The sequence below is a fragment of the Zosterops lateralis genome (assembly GCF_965231275.1).
Source record: "Zosterops lateralis genome assembly, chromosome: 3".
Lineage (NCBI taxonomy): Eukaryota > Metazoa > Chordata > Aves > Passeriformes > Zosteropidae > Zosterops > Zosterops lateralis.
In genome coordinates, this window is record NC_139764.1 from 102,736,046 (window position 1) to 102,752,604 (window position 16,559).

Genomic DNA, 16,559 nt, shown 5'->3' on the forward strand with positions numbered 1-16,559 from the left:
GTGCCAGAAAGAGGGTCACCAATGAAATTATTGTGTAACATTTAATTAAATTACGAAACTGATTTCCACAGGATGTTGTGGAGACCAAGATATAAATGTGGCCAAAAAAGGATCAGACAAATTCAGGAAAGCTAATTTAATCAGTGATTATTAGACATGATAGTCTGGAGAATCAATGGAGAGAGGACAGCACCTCCAAAGTATGACTCATCCCATCCTGGAAGAAGTGTCTTAGATCAACTTGCTGAGTCTCTACATGGAGATGACTGTGTCTCTATTGGTCTAAATTACTAGCTTAGTTCAGACACCAAAATTTGAGAGCATTAAAGTGAGCTGATTTAAATCCTACCGTAGATGTTATTTTCCTGTACTAACGATGTGGGGCATTTTTGCAATTAAAAAAGCTGTAGGTGCAATTCAGTGGTGAAAAGGGTGATTGATTATAAAGAAAGTTTTTTTTTTTTCCTATTTGTCATTCAAGATATTTTTTGTTCTTTCTTACAATCAATTTAATTTGTGTCATTTATAGCAAAAGTATAATAAATATGAAAGGGCTTATATCATTCTCAAAGAGATTATATCATTCCCAGCCTCTGGAATCATTAGAGAGAGCAACAACCATGTTTTATATTAAACCTTTTGCCTCCACATTCTCCAGTGATGAGTGAAGTAATCATGAGGTAATGCCAAGGAAGGCAGTGTTGGATATTTCTAACTTTCCAGATTCTACAGACTTAAATAGTCCAGGGTAGCTGCCAGTTCTGCTTAGTATCATGGTTGGGAATAAAAATATTTCACCCAGTGCTGTCTCCTGTCACCTGGGAGTAGCAGTTGCTGAGAAAGGCACAGCCATGTGAAGGCTGTCCAGGCTCTTTGTCCTTGCCTGTTACCTCCAACAATTCCCCCCTCAATTTGGAAAGATCCTCCTTGATCAGCTTTGGCAAAAGCATCGAGATTGTCTCTGCAAATGCAGCTCTGCTAGAAAATGAAAATGTCTTTTTATGGTTACTTTTCCTTTTTCATCCAGCACCTTTGCAGTTCAATTCCACAGACCTGAACTACTCCCATGAACAATTCAGCAACAGGCAGCCCTAAGTTAGGAAAGAACATCCTGCCCCTTAAGAATTAGTTATATGTCATGCTTTCCAGGATTCAAAGCCTACAATAATGTCTGTTTCTTGCTTGTATTTCTAAAATACTTTCCTCAGTGGGTCCTTATCTACCAAACGTGGACAGTGAATCAGAACAAAATTATATTTTCCTAGACAATTTAATGGAACTGTAGGCTGGTATTTTAGATTCGCAATTTTGAGACCTTTGGAAAGATTTCTGAGTCAGCTTGTCTGTGCTTAGCAACCTCCATCAATTGCTTTATCCTGGTGGTTGCTAAACTGAAGGTATTAAGACAATAGTTTTTGTGAATTTCATAATTTAAGTGTTTATATAGCTTTCATTTGTTTTCATCTGTATTTTTATCTGCCTCACCATTGCTTTTTTTCTGTTTTGTTGAATGTATTTCTATGGCTGTTCCTTTGTAGTAGCTTTTCATGTACATTGCTGAAGGAGTTCTGCATGCACTGATACACCTGAATCAAAAATGTTGCTTACTGTTTTATGTCATCACCAAAAATATAACTCCTGAACTCTGTGTCCTAGAAAAACAAGCATTTTAGAAAGTGATCTGAAAAGTAGGCATCCCTTTGAGCTAAAAAAGTCCAAAACACAACAAACTTGTTCTTTGCAGGATGAGGCATGGAAGTTGGATGAAGATGGATGATGTGGTACTACAAATGTGGTGTGCTGTATTGGTCTCCTCTGTCTTCTCCTCTTTCTTCAGTATAGATTTTATTATTCTTGGCCATGGTAAATGCTACTGGAATTTAGATTGTATCTCTCTCAATTTTTTTCTTTTTGTATACCTTTTATTATTTCAGAAAAAAATAATGATGTTTGCACACACATGGATTCAGCTGAGCAGTTTATCAGTTTTATTAGCACAGCAACAGTGGCCAGCTTTTATAAAAAAATATTCCAGTAGAGCTCTCATTGAAAAACAGTGGGAAGGAATTGTTCCAATTACTTTTAATGTATGAAATGATGAAATTGTGCTGTCCTTTAGCATGAGAGGCTTTCTCTCTCTCCCTCCCTGTCTCTCTCTAGCATCTTTTAACAGAAAGACCATATGCTGTGATTCATATTTGGGACCTATGGAATGTTGTATGTTTTACAATGGAATGTATGGAATGTTGTATGCTGTCTTGTGGAACTATTGTACTGTATAAATTAAGTCAAAATTAAAATAAATAGCTAACAGTTTTCAAATGCTTCGTAACTGAGATTTACTGGACTGTATTTGTAATTAGCCCTTAGTTATAAAGGACATACACGAGGCTCAGGGGCTTGCCATTAAGGTCATGAAATAATAATGAGGTTCCTGTACTGGGGACACAGAGTCTCCTCTGAGACAGCCAGCATTCCTTTTGCTTTGTCCTTTTTGCTCATTTTGCAGTTTCTATCAATATTAATGTCTGAGTGCATTCTTTTTTCCTCTCAATATATAACCTTGCTAGTAGCTCTGTCATCTGTAAAAATACTAACATTTTTCCAGGAGGAAGGGTTTGTGAGGCTCATCTATATTATCTGTGAGTGATTTCAAAATGTTACTAACGTGTTAATTAATAAGGAAATGCCAGGTAATAGTTATATGCATTATTGCATTTTGATGCGGGGCTTGCTGATGTAATAGTGTCAGTCTGCACTAAAGAACTCATATTCTCAGTCTGCATTAAAGCCATATTAAAATTTGAATCAATTTTGTGCTTTATGACAGAAATTGGATTGGCAGCTCTGGAAAGGGAATCTCCTAGAGCAGGAAGCACAGTTGTCAGTGAATACTTCCAAATTCAGTCCTGGTGGGACCAGTTCAGTTTCACACATTCCTAGCTTTGACCTTTTTGCTCCAATATCCATTAGGGTAGTATTCAAGGTTGAAAAATGAGATCAGCTGTGATTTGGACCTCTTGTGCCTTATTCTGTGAAATAGCAGAGAGGACTTTGTAGTGCTGGGCTGATGGTTGGACTCAATGTTCCTGAAGATCTTTTCCAACCTGAATGATTCCGTGGTTCTGTGGTTGGATCTATGCACAGGCACAAAGAGCAGGTGAGTTGGCAGCTCTGCTTTGGGCACTGCTGACACAAAGCACATTCCCTCTTTGCTGGTTGGGTGTGTGTGCTTGCTGGAGTGGGCAGGGAGGCTCACAGCTTGATGTCTAACACAGCATTGCACAGCAGCATCAGTGTGTAAAGCAACATCTGAAACATCTTATTTCCCTCCCAGCTTTCAGATGCTGCCTGCTTTGCATAAGTGAGGATTAAGGGATGGCAAGCATTTTTCATAGACCCCAGAGGGAGAGCCTTTAGATCTAAGTTTGATGAATCAATTTCAGTGAGCAAAGTTTCTGCAATGACTTTTCTCTGCTATAGAAACAGGGCACTGTGGCATTTAACTGTTAGGTTCAAGTTGGTGGGGGTTGCTCTCTTTGCACAGGTAGCAAGTGACAGGGTAAGAGGAAATGGCCTCAAGTTTCATTAGGAGAAGATTAGATTGGATATGAAGAAAAATTTTTTCACTCCAAGGGTGATAAGACATTGGAAATAGGCTGCCCAGGGAAGTAGTGGTGTTACCATTCGTGTAAGTGTTCTGAAGGCACATAGATGTGTCACTTGGGGATATGGTTTAGTGAACACAGTGGTGCTGGGGTCACAGTTGGAAATGGTCTTACATGCTTTTTCCAAGCTAAAGATTCTGTGATTCTAAGTTAGCTGTCTATGTCTGGAGGGCAAGATCTCATTTGGCTGATCCATCTGCTTAAGCAGAGGTGTATAGTGCCACCTGAAGGGACCGAAGGTTTCTGAGACATCCACATGGGACACCCTTTGTCTCAGCAGCTGAGTTGACTGGAGTGGCTTAAGCCATAATAGTGGGTATTTTTAGGGCATCTCATCCTTGTTACCAACCTGCCAGCTTAGAGCTAGATTGAAGGAAGTAAAATGTTATTTCAAATGAGCCATCCAACCACTCTAAGTAAAATTTTTATGTTTATTCCAAACCATAATGTCAAAAGTGATGAAAAAAACTTGCATTTTGTCCTAGTGCAAAGAAGGAATTTTTATGTGAAAGTTCTGCCTTAGGGAAAGCATTTTCAGGATTTCTTCTGGCTTCCTGTCATAGTCAAGGCTACTTCTGATTGAGTTTTGGGTACCTTTTTCCTGTCCAAGTTGTGTACGTGATTCATCTCTTCACTCATTTGTATGAGTAATTTTTGATCAGCTCTCAGTGTCCAACTCAAAGGTGTAAAGCCATTGATTTCGTTCTGCAGAATTATGATTCATCTTCTCAGTAATATATTTCCTCTGCATTTAATCAGGCTCCATCTGAAGCAGTCACAAGGGATAGTTCTGACGATTCATTTATAATGAATTTGGGGTGAGCATTGCGCCAATGGATCACTAGCCACAATGATACAGACATTTTATTTTGACTCTGAAAGGGTTTTAGTAAATAAAAAGCTGTAATCTGCTTTCCTGCTAACCATTCCTGTTAACGTTGGCCATAACAAAGCCATGTGGTTTTTAGAAATGTAGTGTTTAGCCCATAGGTCAAAATCAGCTCATGCACAGCAGTCATGGGTGTGCAAAAGCCAGCTAACACCAGGGCCTGGGGTGCTCCTTTTCATGCAGAAATGGAATGGAAATGAAGGTTTGAAATGTGTCTGTATGTGTTACCTTATATTTATTTCAGTTATCACAACACTATACATCATGTGCTGCTATCACTTCTCAGAGTTTTACTCCATCCCTTGTGAGTCCCAGTTGTCATCACAGGACGCAGGAGCATGAACTAGATGAAAAAGAGACCCTCTCACTGCTGTGTGAGTTGGGAATAGAGAGAAGCCAGTCTGAGCACTGGTTTTGGCTGCTGTTTTTCCCAGCAGACTGGAGGAGGGCCACACAGTGCTCACCATACCTGCTTCTCCCTGAGAATCCAGAGCAGTGAGACAGGGCCTTGCACCCCTGGACATGACTGCTAAAGGGACTCTGTTGGGTAAAAAGGGAATTAGAGATGAGTTGGAGAAATTAATATAGCATTTAGATGTTCAGAATGATATTTGTTGCAAAAGAATATTGTATTTAACAATAATAAAAAAGATTTTTCTTAGCGGCCAGGACTTTACTTGGTTAAGAACTATATTGAGGAAAATGTAGGAAATTACAAGGGCATAATGAAACAATCCTGAACAATTTGATCTCTGCAGTTCAGCTATTTAAAACTATTTTGGTTTGTGGGGGCCTGGAAAAGAGCAGAAGAGAGTTTTACCACTGCTGTGATGGAAGTAAATAGCCTTGTGGGAAGGATTGCATTTGGTACACCAGCATGTTGCACTTGTAATGACATTAATCACACCTGAATAAGTGTTGTGATGCATAGGAATAACAATCAACTTTGGCAAATGTATGTTTTTCCTAGTGAGATCAGGAAGAGCATTAGGTTATCCACTGTCAGTGAGCAAAGTGGGATTTTTCTTGCGTCACTTTGAGCATTTAGAAATCCCGTTTCAGATCTAAGAAGGTTTACAGAGCTTCCTCTACAAATGGCAGAAAGAGATGCCTGCTGATTCATCCTGTGTTAAAATACACATGCATATATTCATCCTGCCTCTTTCAGATGTCTCTCTCTGCACAGGGTGAATCATTGAAATTTCTGGCCCTCTCCATTGACTGCAGAGGGACCAAAGACAACTGACTTTTAAACAGCAAAATTTGATTAATCCACCTTTGCAGAAAGCAGGGCAGTTATTGTTTGAGAGTTGTGATGAGGAATATGGATATAAGTGAAGACTTTACTCTTTATTGAGTAAAGACAATGACTTATGAGTCAGAGATGCAGTCCTAAAAAGGCACCTGATGAATTCAAACTCAAATTAAAATGAGGGTGGGAGGTGAAGAGTAAGAGTACTTCTTAGTAAGCATATCAGCTTAGGGAATTTGGCTTTGCACATATCAAACAGAAGAGTAAAATGACATTTCAAACTAACAATAAAACTGATAGCAAATAAGACATCCTGTCATTTAAGTGGAGAGAAAGCACATGTTATTTTTTTATGGCATTATATTACTTTTTTATAGCATTGTTACAGAATAAATGAATATTTATTTATAAACAAATGAAAGCTAAGGAAAAAAAAACAAAACTGTGCATATATGTAAATGAAGTCAAGGCAGTGGCTAAAGTCTAAAAAACTTTATCCCCAAGTATGAACCTTCAATAATCTTTATCTCAAAGAAAAGCAGCGTTTTAATTGGTGCTAGAATTGACAGTATTCTCTACAAGTTGACCAAAAAAATATGTATTTCAGGCAGAGGAAATGTTGATACAGTTTGGCATAGGAAATTAAATATTTGTTTACAGTCTACACAAATGTAGACTCGTTCCAGAACACTGGAAGTTACTCAGGGAAGCTATAATGTTCAGGCATGCCCTGTCAATCTTCCCCCCAAAAAGAGATGTTTACAGCAACTGTCCCAGAAAAGGTGCAGTACTGAGTATTGGACAGATCTCTGACATATCTAAAATTGTATAAGCCACTCTTGACATACAAGGCTCAGAACATGACCTTTGTGTGATGCTGCTGTGTAATTTGCTCCAGTGGCCACTTTTAAGCAGTAATATCCAGGAGGTTACAGATGTCTCATCTCATGAGGGAATCCATATTCTACCATAAAACTATATTCTATTTCTATTTTTCTGTTCTATTTTCTATTGGAAACCATATTCCTCAATAAAACCTTAGAGAAACTAATCAAAACCTCTTATATTTCATATAAGGTACAAGACAAGTTTGTCACAACAATCAAGTTTCTAATATTGGAGCATTATGGATAATTAGGTGATTGCAATGGTGTTCACCATATGAATTATTACAGAAATGTAAATGTTCTGCAGGCATTTTAAGATTATTATTTACAAGGACAAAATTTAGTGGACAACAGCATAATGAAGAAAATGCTCACTCCATTGGTGAAAAATCAGTCTTGCTCCTTAAATCACACCTCCCTGTTACTTACTGATCACCACTGTCTGTAGACACTGGACCAATAGCAAAATGAATCTATGGCAACAGATTTACTCACGTAAGTGTCTGACATTCAGCATTAACAAGCTGATTGTTCTCGTCAGAAATTAATCACTAAACTCTGTAGAACATATAAATCACTAAATTTTATCAAAGTATTGGAAAAGAAGAGGACTTGGAAGAAAATAAATCACAAACAAATGAGTTTGAGCTATGACATATCAAAGCCAAATAATGGAGATAAGGGGGAAGCAAAAACTTTCTTAAAGACAACTGAGCATTCAGAGCCTAAGCTTTCTTCAGAAATGTGGACACTCCTCCATGTGGTCTAAAAGAGAACAAGAGAAAGAACAAGCAAAAGAAGGATTTTGTCCCTCTTTTTCTAAGTCTAAAACTAAGTGGTAGAGCCTGGAAACTCTTCTGAGCACTCGTGTCTCGTTTGAACAACTCAAGTTACACTTTGTCCTGTCATCTATGTCTACTTGTAAAGGAGGAAAGCCAGCTATGGCTTTTTGTAAGCAATTTCTGAATCCAAATGAGAAGAGGGGACAGAAGTGAGGCCCTGCCATGTCGATCAGACCGTGTGTGTACTGGTTTGTTTCTACCCGAGCTGCTGGCTTCAGCATTGGGCTTTGAATAGAGCCCTGCTGGGACTCACAGGGGTGCATAAACAGTGGAGCTGCTGTTGGGTCTGGAATTGCCTTTGATTTTCATGCTGAAAATGTAGAGAACACCCTTTAGCTTTATTCCAGAATTAACAGAAAACAAATACATACTTTTAATGAAAAAAGTTCTATGTTAGCTTTCTAGTCATCTAGAGAGAAACACCCTACATATCAGTAACTGTTGTGTTAGAGCAGCCCCCCATACAGGTTTTACCCTTTCAAATGCTTTTTTTATTGCTTGAATCTAATTGAATATCCATCTCATTTCAAATAAAATTTAAAAATATATCTCTCTTCTTCTGCTTAAACCTCTTTTCTGCATTTATTATTCAATTTGGCTGGATAATTGCATTCCTTAATGCCATTACTCTCTATTTTCCCCCATTTCTTTTAGAGAGAGAGATTACAGGCCTGAATCTGATATTTGGTAAAGCCAGTAAAGTAATCTGAAATCACTGGATTTATTCCAGTTTTTGCTGTAGTGCCACATAAATCAGAACCTAGCCTATTTTTTCATCCATAGTTTGAGGTTTATGTTATCAGTAGTAAATCATGACTGCTTCCAGTTTCAGTATGGTATTACACAAACACAGAATCACAGAATGGGTCAGGTTGGAAGGGACTGCAGTGGGTCATCTAGTCCTGCTCAAGCAGGGTCATCCCAGAGCACATGGTACAAAATTGTGCCCAGATGGTTCTTGAATGTCGCCAGTAAGGGAGACTCCACAGCCTCTGGGCAAGCTGTTGCTGTGGTCACCTTAGTCATCTGCATGATAAGGAAGTTATGCCTCCTACACACATACATGTTAATTCTTATTTTTTGGTCATGGCAGGTTAAAAAGTTAAGTTTTGTATGAAGGAGGAAGCTGTTAGTTCAGGGTCAGTTTTGTTTCTGGGTAAAGGGAACAACATGGCCCTGAGGTCACTATGGGCAATATAACAATATGAAAGTATATGTGTGTATATATATATACCTGATAATAAAAATTCTCTTATATAACTACTGAAAGGATGTCTGCAGTTCTTGAGTCTCAGAACTGTGGAGGTTGGCAGGAACCTCTGAAGACTGTGTATTTGTGCTCAGGCCCACCTAGCATGGTCAGCCAGAGCGGAGCCACTGTGCTTGGCATTACTCATCCCCATCTGGCTCTCTCTGTTTTGGTTACCTTCTGCCCCTGGTACCTCTGCCAGTGTCTGGCATGTTGCTCCTTGCCTGCCTTTTCTGTCCTGGCAGCAAACACCTGGAGGTCGATTGCTTTCATCTTCCACTCCTACAGGTTGTTGCAACCCTTCTTTCTTGTGGGCAAAGTGCAGGTGTGGAGCTGCTTTGTGTTTGGATCCAGGGATTCTGAGAAAGGAGTAGGAAGATGGGACTGAGCTGAGCAAGGCAGTTCTTGTTCTGTGGGAGTTTGGAGAGCTGCAAATGTCGTGGCATCATGTAGTAAAGACCACTGAGGAGGATTGGCTTACAGGAGAGACAGCAAAGGGAGAAAGTCCTTCTAAGCTGACTCACCCCTTTTTCAGAAGGTTTAATCATAGGGTAGGACTTATATCCTGTTAGAATCTTAAGAGCTGGTATCATGCCACAGTGCGAGAACCTCCTCTAACATATCTTCATCTTTTGCATGTACTGGGAGAAAAGAGGGCTGTCCTGAGTGGTTCTGCTGTGCAAGGTATAGGACAGGGTTCAGCATCATCCCTGCAACTGACTTAGAAATTGTGTTAACAACTGATGTGAAGAGGTGCTTGACTAATTGCTAAGGAAAAATATTACTGTATAACAATTTGGGATGAAAGGGAACTTAAAGATCTAGTTCCAGCTCCCCTTCCAATGAGCAAAGAACCTTCACTAGTACAGGTTGTCTATGGCCCTGTCCAGCCTGGCTTGGAACACTTTCAGGGATGGGACATCCACAACTTCTTTGAACAACCTGTTCCAGTGCCTCACCACCCTTACTGTAAAATATGTCTTCCTTATATCCAGAATAAATCTACCCTCTTTTACCTGAAAACCAGTGTTCCTTGTCATGTCATTACAGCTTCTAGTAAAGAGTCTCTCTCCATGGGTATGGCGAAATTCCTCTTGTTTTCCAAACATATAGTTCCTTGATACTTATTTCAATGAGGCTTTGGATATGAGGCCGTTGTTTGTTTTGTGTGTGAAACACAGACTTTAGCTGCAGATTTCTTCTTCTGTGAAACAATAAAGATATTTGAAGGAATGAAGCATCTGTGTGGCTTGATAGCCTTTCTATCTATTCTTCATGCTGGCATTAGTAGAGAAAAGGCAGTATCTGACACAGCCTGAAGAGAAAGAAACAATGCTGGGTGTTGTTAGGAGTTATAGTTATCAGCACAAGGCTGGAAATTTGATAAACAGTCTGCTTAAAAATCATGTGAAAATTATTCTGCTATTGTAGATTATATAGACATAGGTCTCTGCTTTCCCCAGCATGAATTGTCTGGGGCTTTGTTACCCCTATATGTGTGTATATTGGAGTCTATACACTGATGTGCCATTTATAGATTTGCATTGTGTCAGAGACTGCAAAGACGCCCACCACTGCTGCTTCTCAGCGCCTGGATCTCACATGTTGTCCCCAGGAGCCAGCACGTTCCTGTGGGAGATTGTGGGCTGGGAGTGGGCAGAGGGGTGGGGATGAACCACAGTTCTCCTTCCAGCCTAATGAGTGCCTGCCAGCACAGCTGAGCTGGCAAAGTGAGTGTTGTCATTTGCTTCTGGCATAGTCCACACGACTCATTCCCACTTCCCAAAGCCAGGGAAGAGCAAGAAAAACATGCACCATACAAGGGAATTCATTTGATGCACAGACCTCATGAGGCTGCAGAGATATTGCTTGACTACCAGCTACCTCAGCTCCTGCAGAATTACTGGGAAAGTGAGCATGTAAACATGGGCAGGTGTCAAAGCAACCAGAGTACATGGGAATAAGTTGGGGTAGCCTAAATCACTTTGGTGCTTGTGCCCAGGGTTATGAGGTGAATCTTTCTGCACTCCTGGAATCATTGAGGGGAGGGAGGTGGCCTGAGTCACCACTACCTCTTCTCCAAAGGTTGCCTTGGAGGAGCACTTTTTCTCTTAGCTACCCATGTGGGAATTTAGTGAAATTAGGCAGCTACTCTATATTAAAAAGTAGCTAGTGTGACTGCCCCATTCATGTGTGAAACACATTTCCCTGTGTTTCACAGAATGGCAGAATCACCAAGATTGGAGGAGGTTTCCAAAGATGCTCAAGTCCAAGTCCCTGCTGAAGCATGGTCAGCTGTAGATGATTGCTCAGAGTTGTGTACAGTTGGGTTTTAAATATCTTCAAGGATGGAGACTCCACATCCTTTATGGATAACCTGTTTCAGCGTTGGCTCACCTGCTCAGTAAAGAAATGTTCTCTTACATCAAGACAGAATTTTCTGAGTTTAAATTTGTGCCCATTGCCTCTTGTCTCACTGGGCATGTCTGAGAGGAGGCTGGCTCTGCTTTGTTCCCTGCACTGGGTATTTAGACTCACACTGATAAGACCCCCTGAGCCTTCTCTCCTAAAGGCTGAACAGCCCCAGCCCTCTCAGATTTCCTTTGTATAACCAGTTCTCACCACCCTTGTGGCCCTTTGCTGGACCCATGTCTGTCTGGTACAGGAAACCCAGCACTGGACACTGACCTGGGGAATGGTGTGAGATGTCTCACCAGTGCTGAGCAGAGCAATCACCTCCCTCAAACTGCTGGTAACACTTTTCCTAATGCAGCTTGGAAAGAGAATGGGTTTATGTAGCTATGTCTAAGGAAAGTAAGCAAAACAACACAAAGCTGAGTTTTAGGGACATGGTTGAACATTGTTGGTGCTGTCTTCTCAGGGGAATTTAGATCCTTTTTCAGCACAAATAGGAGTGCTTTGGGAGCACTAGGTTTACTTTTCCTTAGAAGGAGCCAGAGTTCCATTTGTTTGCTCTTGGTCCCTTTGAGCACTGAGCACATGCCAAGGAGGCTGAAGGGAAATGAAAGAAGGGGAAGGAAGACTGGGAATGGAGGTGTGTAAGCAACAGTTGGGGAGGGTCTTCTGAAATCATTAAACAGCAAACAAGATTCTATAAGTCATATTTTGCTATTCAAATTAAACTTTTTATTTCTTAGGTGTTTAGTGTAAATTTTGTTTTGTGAAACTGTGCTCACACTGATAGTTTAATACTAGCAAGCCAAATGGGAGAGGCAGGCCTGATAAACCTGGTCTTGCTGTGAAATACTCTAGGGAAAAAGCCTTGCCATTGCCCAGGAGGTTTGGATGGTGATGGAGTGGAGAGTTTTTGAAACAACAGGAGCACGTGTGGGACACATGATAGCATTGCAGGGAATCTATCAAACAGACAATAGCAGGCCTTAAAGCTGGAGGAGCTGTCTGGGGGGTCTCCTGAGGTCAGCATGGCAGGGAGCAGGCAGATCCTTCCTCCCATTGGCCCTGTCTGCTGCTGGCACAGCCTGGGCTGCTTGAGGTTGGGGATTGGCTACTTAATAAAATTCCACCTTTTAAATCTAACTTTCCTATGGACCTGTAACAGCAGCAGTTAAGATGTTACTTAATGAAATACTGGAGTAGCCTACTAAGTATTTCTGAAAAGCAATTTTCTCTGGATGCCTGACAGCCTTTTCAAGTGTTTCAGAAAAGTGGTAAGTTTTTAAACTCAACCTTCATTGTTCTGGTTCCTTGTTGCATAACAGTAGAGTTTTAGTGTTTTTCTTGATCTCTAATTTGGATTGTGTTGCCCTTGCTAGTGTTAATAAGTATTCTCTTGTCAGAGTATTCTCACTGTGAACAGATTTGGTGTTGTATTGATGTACCCACATACCTGGTTCCTTGGTTATCATGAATCTCTCCCCCACATGCAGGGTTTTTTTTTTTTTTCCTTTCGTGATTTTTTTGCCAGAAAACACAACCTAGTATGAATAGCAGTGCTTGGATTGTCACATTGCATGAGTGGAAATGTGGCACTTAGAAGCAAATTTATAGTTGAAAATATTAAAATTTACTAAGCAAAAAAATTCTTGTGGAGTGATCTTTCCTCCTCTTGAAATCTTAGTGATTGTGCAGCTGTTCTCTCCTGTCTTTTCTTAAGGCATATTTATAGATTTTCACAAGGAAAAAGCATGTTTGGGAAACTGTGATTGTAAGTTAATTAAAAATAGTTTTCATTTTAGAAAGCTAAATGTGTTGGCAGTAGCATACTCATTGCTAATGGGTGATTGTACTTTTTCAATAATAATAATAAGAGATTCAGTGAAGCTCTAGGAGATGTTAGGATATGATTAACTAGATAATCTATGTATTTGAGTTTTATTCCCAAATAAGATGGATCTCCCAGAGCCAGAAGTCTGAGTTTATATTTGATAATTATATGAGACTCTTGAGCTTTCTTGCTGACTGTAATTCAATTCTGTAAGAAAAGAGCTTTAAAACATGAAGAAAGAATGAGTGCTTCTAATTCCAGGAAAGCATTGTGACCAGTTTGCTCACTTTGTCCCAAACAGAGCCCAGCAGATTATGCATCATGCTGTGCTGGAACAGCAAATAAGAGTACAGAACCCAGCAGTCACAAATTATACCTTTCCCAAATACTGGTTTGATTCTGTGGAAAAAATAGTTTCTAAGAGAGTTTATCAAAATGTCAGCTGTGGTTTCCTGTACTAGAGTGTGTTCTGTGGTCAGGTACATCAGAAAAGGCTGAAAGGTGTTTGCCAGTTACTGACAGCCTGGGGCAGACAAGCAGCTGCCCAAAATTAGGGACCTGGACCACAGAGGCAAAAAGCTGGTGACTTGTTTCTCTGACTCTGATGCCAGGTTATGTGTATCTTTATTCATGTATTCTTACACACATGCAGACCCACTCCATGCTCTGTAGATGTTCTACAATGGCTTGTGTTCACATCACTGAAAAGAGCAGAGGCAGCTTTGGCAGATGTGGCTGAGATTCACAGTTCTGTTCCACCTCTCTGTAGTGCCATGTCCAAGGGCTGTAAAGCTAACATGGATAAAGATTAAAAAGCTGCTGTAACAGAAAAATGGTCAGTCAAAACCAGCTGATTTTTACCCATTGAGGATAATTTTTTTCATCCCTAAATATCGTTGGGTTAAGTACTTATGGGGATTTGAATCCAGGTAAAGAGTCATGCAAAAGCACAACTGACTAAATTAAGAGAGAAAAAAAAAAAATGGTTTTTGAATTTATATATGGTAACTACCTAGGATAGTTACTGTAACTGCTGAATATCTTCACGGGTTTTCTGGGTCCTAAGCAAAGCAACTCATGACTGCAAAAGGTAACAGAGTGTAAATAAAAAAGAAAAAGAGGAAGTAAACATGCCCCATAAAGAATAAAACAAATTTTAAAAGTCACTGGTTCTTGTAAATTCTATCTGAGTTGGAGCTAGAGAAATAACTGCATTAGTATGCTTTAGTCTCTATGGATTTAAATTCAGAATATGCCAAACTAGGTCAATGCTATACGTGAGAAGATGAGGACTTCAGAGATAAGGTGGGGCAGTTGCTCTAAATACCGTAAATTGCAAGTCCAACATTTAGTCAAAATAGCTGATTTCTGGACATCTGCATGTACAGTTTTACCTGTGGCAATTAACTGGAAGATTGAACTCTCACATATTTGTGCTAAGTTCACCAAAATGTGTGAGTGGGAGCTTGGGAGAGCCTCAAAGTAAGTTCAGGAGTAAGTTTAGACCAGGGCCAAAAGAGAGAGGGGCCATGAGGTCTTTTAGGAACAGACCTGGTGCTGCTGGCACTATGGCACCAGGGGATGTGTTGACCACACACAGATGCCAGGAGGAATTATTAACTTTGCATCTGCTCAAGGAACATTCCCATAAGGGAAATTATATAAATATATTGATTTGTTTGAACAGAACAACATATGTCCTTCTGAGGAGAAAGAAACTTCTGCTTTGAATTAGGGGAAGATGCCAAAAGCAATAGATTAAAATCAGAAATGGGTGGTGATATGGACTAGAAATCAATGTATTCAGTGTGGTGCAGTCATTAGACACAGATGCTATACTGGAGATAAAAATGGAAATGCAAAGCTGGGCTCTGGAAAGAAATTATTCATTGCTTTGCAGTTCTCTACGGGACAAGTTAAGTGCTGTCTGTCATCCGATTAAAAAGTAACTGAAAGACATCTGTCATGAAAAAAAACTGTAGCAAATGGGAAAAAGTTAAAGATGAGGTTTTCTCTATATTTCTCTCAAAGGACACCTTTGCTTAAATGTCAAACAACCTGAAAGTATCTCATAGGGCCAACATAAGCAGTACTGAAATTACTGTATTTATCTATACAGACATGCAAATTTTCTATTTCTGTTCTATATTGAATATTTTAAGTGTATACAAAATGTACGGAACAAATACAGTGAATATCTTCAAAGTTAATCGTGATGAAATGTAAACAGTGATGAAATGTAAGCCATCTTATGTTTATCAAATATGCATTAAATATATGAACATACATCTATTTATACATATGTGCGTGTATAGATCTATATGTAGAAATGTGTAAGAATTAAATTTATTTTTCCAGGTTGGTTTCATCATTTTTCGAGATCAAGTTTGTGGATTGCATTGCTTCCTCCCAGTGGAATACCTAGTGCTCTATGTTACAGTCCTTTCTGTCCACAGCCTTGGACATGTGAGGACTAGTTGCTAATGTAGCTGTCATATCAGAAGTTATTTTCCAGACAAAGATTAAGAGGAATTCTGTTGACATCCCCGAATACGTGAATTTTTTTGTTACATTCAAAGAAAGAAACATGAAATCTTTTTTCAATCTTACTGTAAAGGACAGCTGTAAATTGCCTAATTTTAAGGCAAATGCATAGTCTGTCTCCAGGCCTTAAGATTCCTAAATAAAAGAAGAATGTTGCCTTTTTCACTGTTTTCAGCCTCCAATAATCAAGCATAACTTAGGTTCACGTTCAGTAGCAAATCTGTGAAGTTTGACTGAAAGCAGCAGTGAATACAAAACAATTGTTCAAGTTATGTGGCTAATTCCAGTTTAAAATGTTCACATTTGGCTAATTGCATTCATTTATTTCTTCTTAAGGCAAAATGGGGAAACAAAATAGTAAGCTGGCCCCTGAGGTGATGGAGGATCTGGTGAAGAGCACGGAGTTCAACGAACACGAGCTAAAACAGTGGTACAAAGGATTTCTAAAGGACTGTCCAAGTGGTAGACTGAACCTTGAGGAGTTTCAGCAGCTCTACGTAAAAGTAAGTTATTTACTAAGTTACCTGTTAACTAAAAAGTTAGTTGTTTGATTGTAGAAAAAGTTGTGAAGTAATGTAAAGCAAACATATGGTCCAGAGCTGCTGGTGATTTAGAGTGAGGAATAATTTTGCTTGGAGAAGCAATGGTGAAGATGAGGCAATGAGTGGGAAGTGTTACCCTCATCACACCAGTGATTCATGTAAATATAGTGACCAGAACCAAAAGCTTAGAAAAAAAGCTGTGATTTATTCACAAGAAATATAATACATTCTCTGTGCTGTGAAATTCGTGGACGTCATTCACCTTCAAAGGGTGGCCATGGTCCTGTTCAATATAAACCAAGTGATTGCTGGACATACTTATATAAAAGCGGTGAAATTTTGCTACAGTATGACCTGCAGATAAATTATGCTCTGTGCACAAAGGATTTCTTCCATAAATTTTAGGTATTGCCTTCATTTTTTCCCTGCTGTCACTTTTT

The 16,559-nt window shown here is 39.5% G+C and overlaps 1 protein-coding gene across 3 annotated transcripts in view; it reads left to right on the forward strand.

The window, feature by feature from the left end:
- The window catches only part of VSNL1 (visinin like 1), an 85,307-nt gene that overhangs the window by 23,321 nt on the left and 45,427 nt on the right, over window positions 1–16,559 (forward strand). For all 3 annotated transcript variants that reach the window (XM_083856192.1, XM_083856193.1, XM_083856191.1), the window contains exon 2: window positions 15,914–16,080. In XM_083856192.1, coding sequence (XP_083712318.1) covers window positions 15,919–16,080 — 162 coding nt within the window. In that variant the 5' untranslated portion in view covers window positions 15,914–15,918. The remainder of the gene's footprint in view (window positions 1–15,913; window positions 16,081–16,559) is intronic.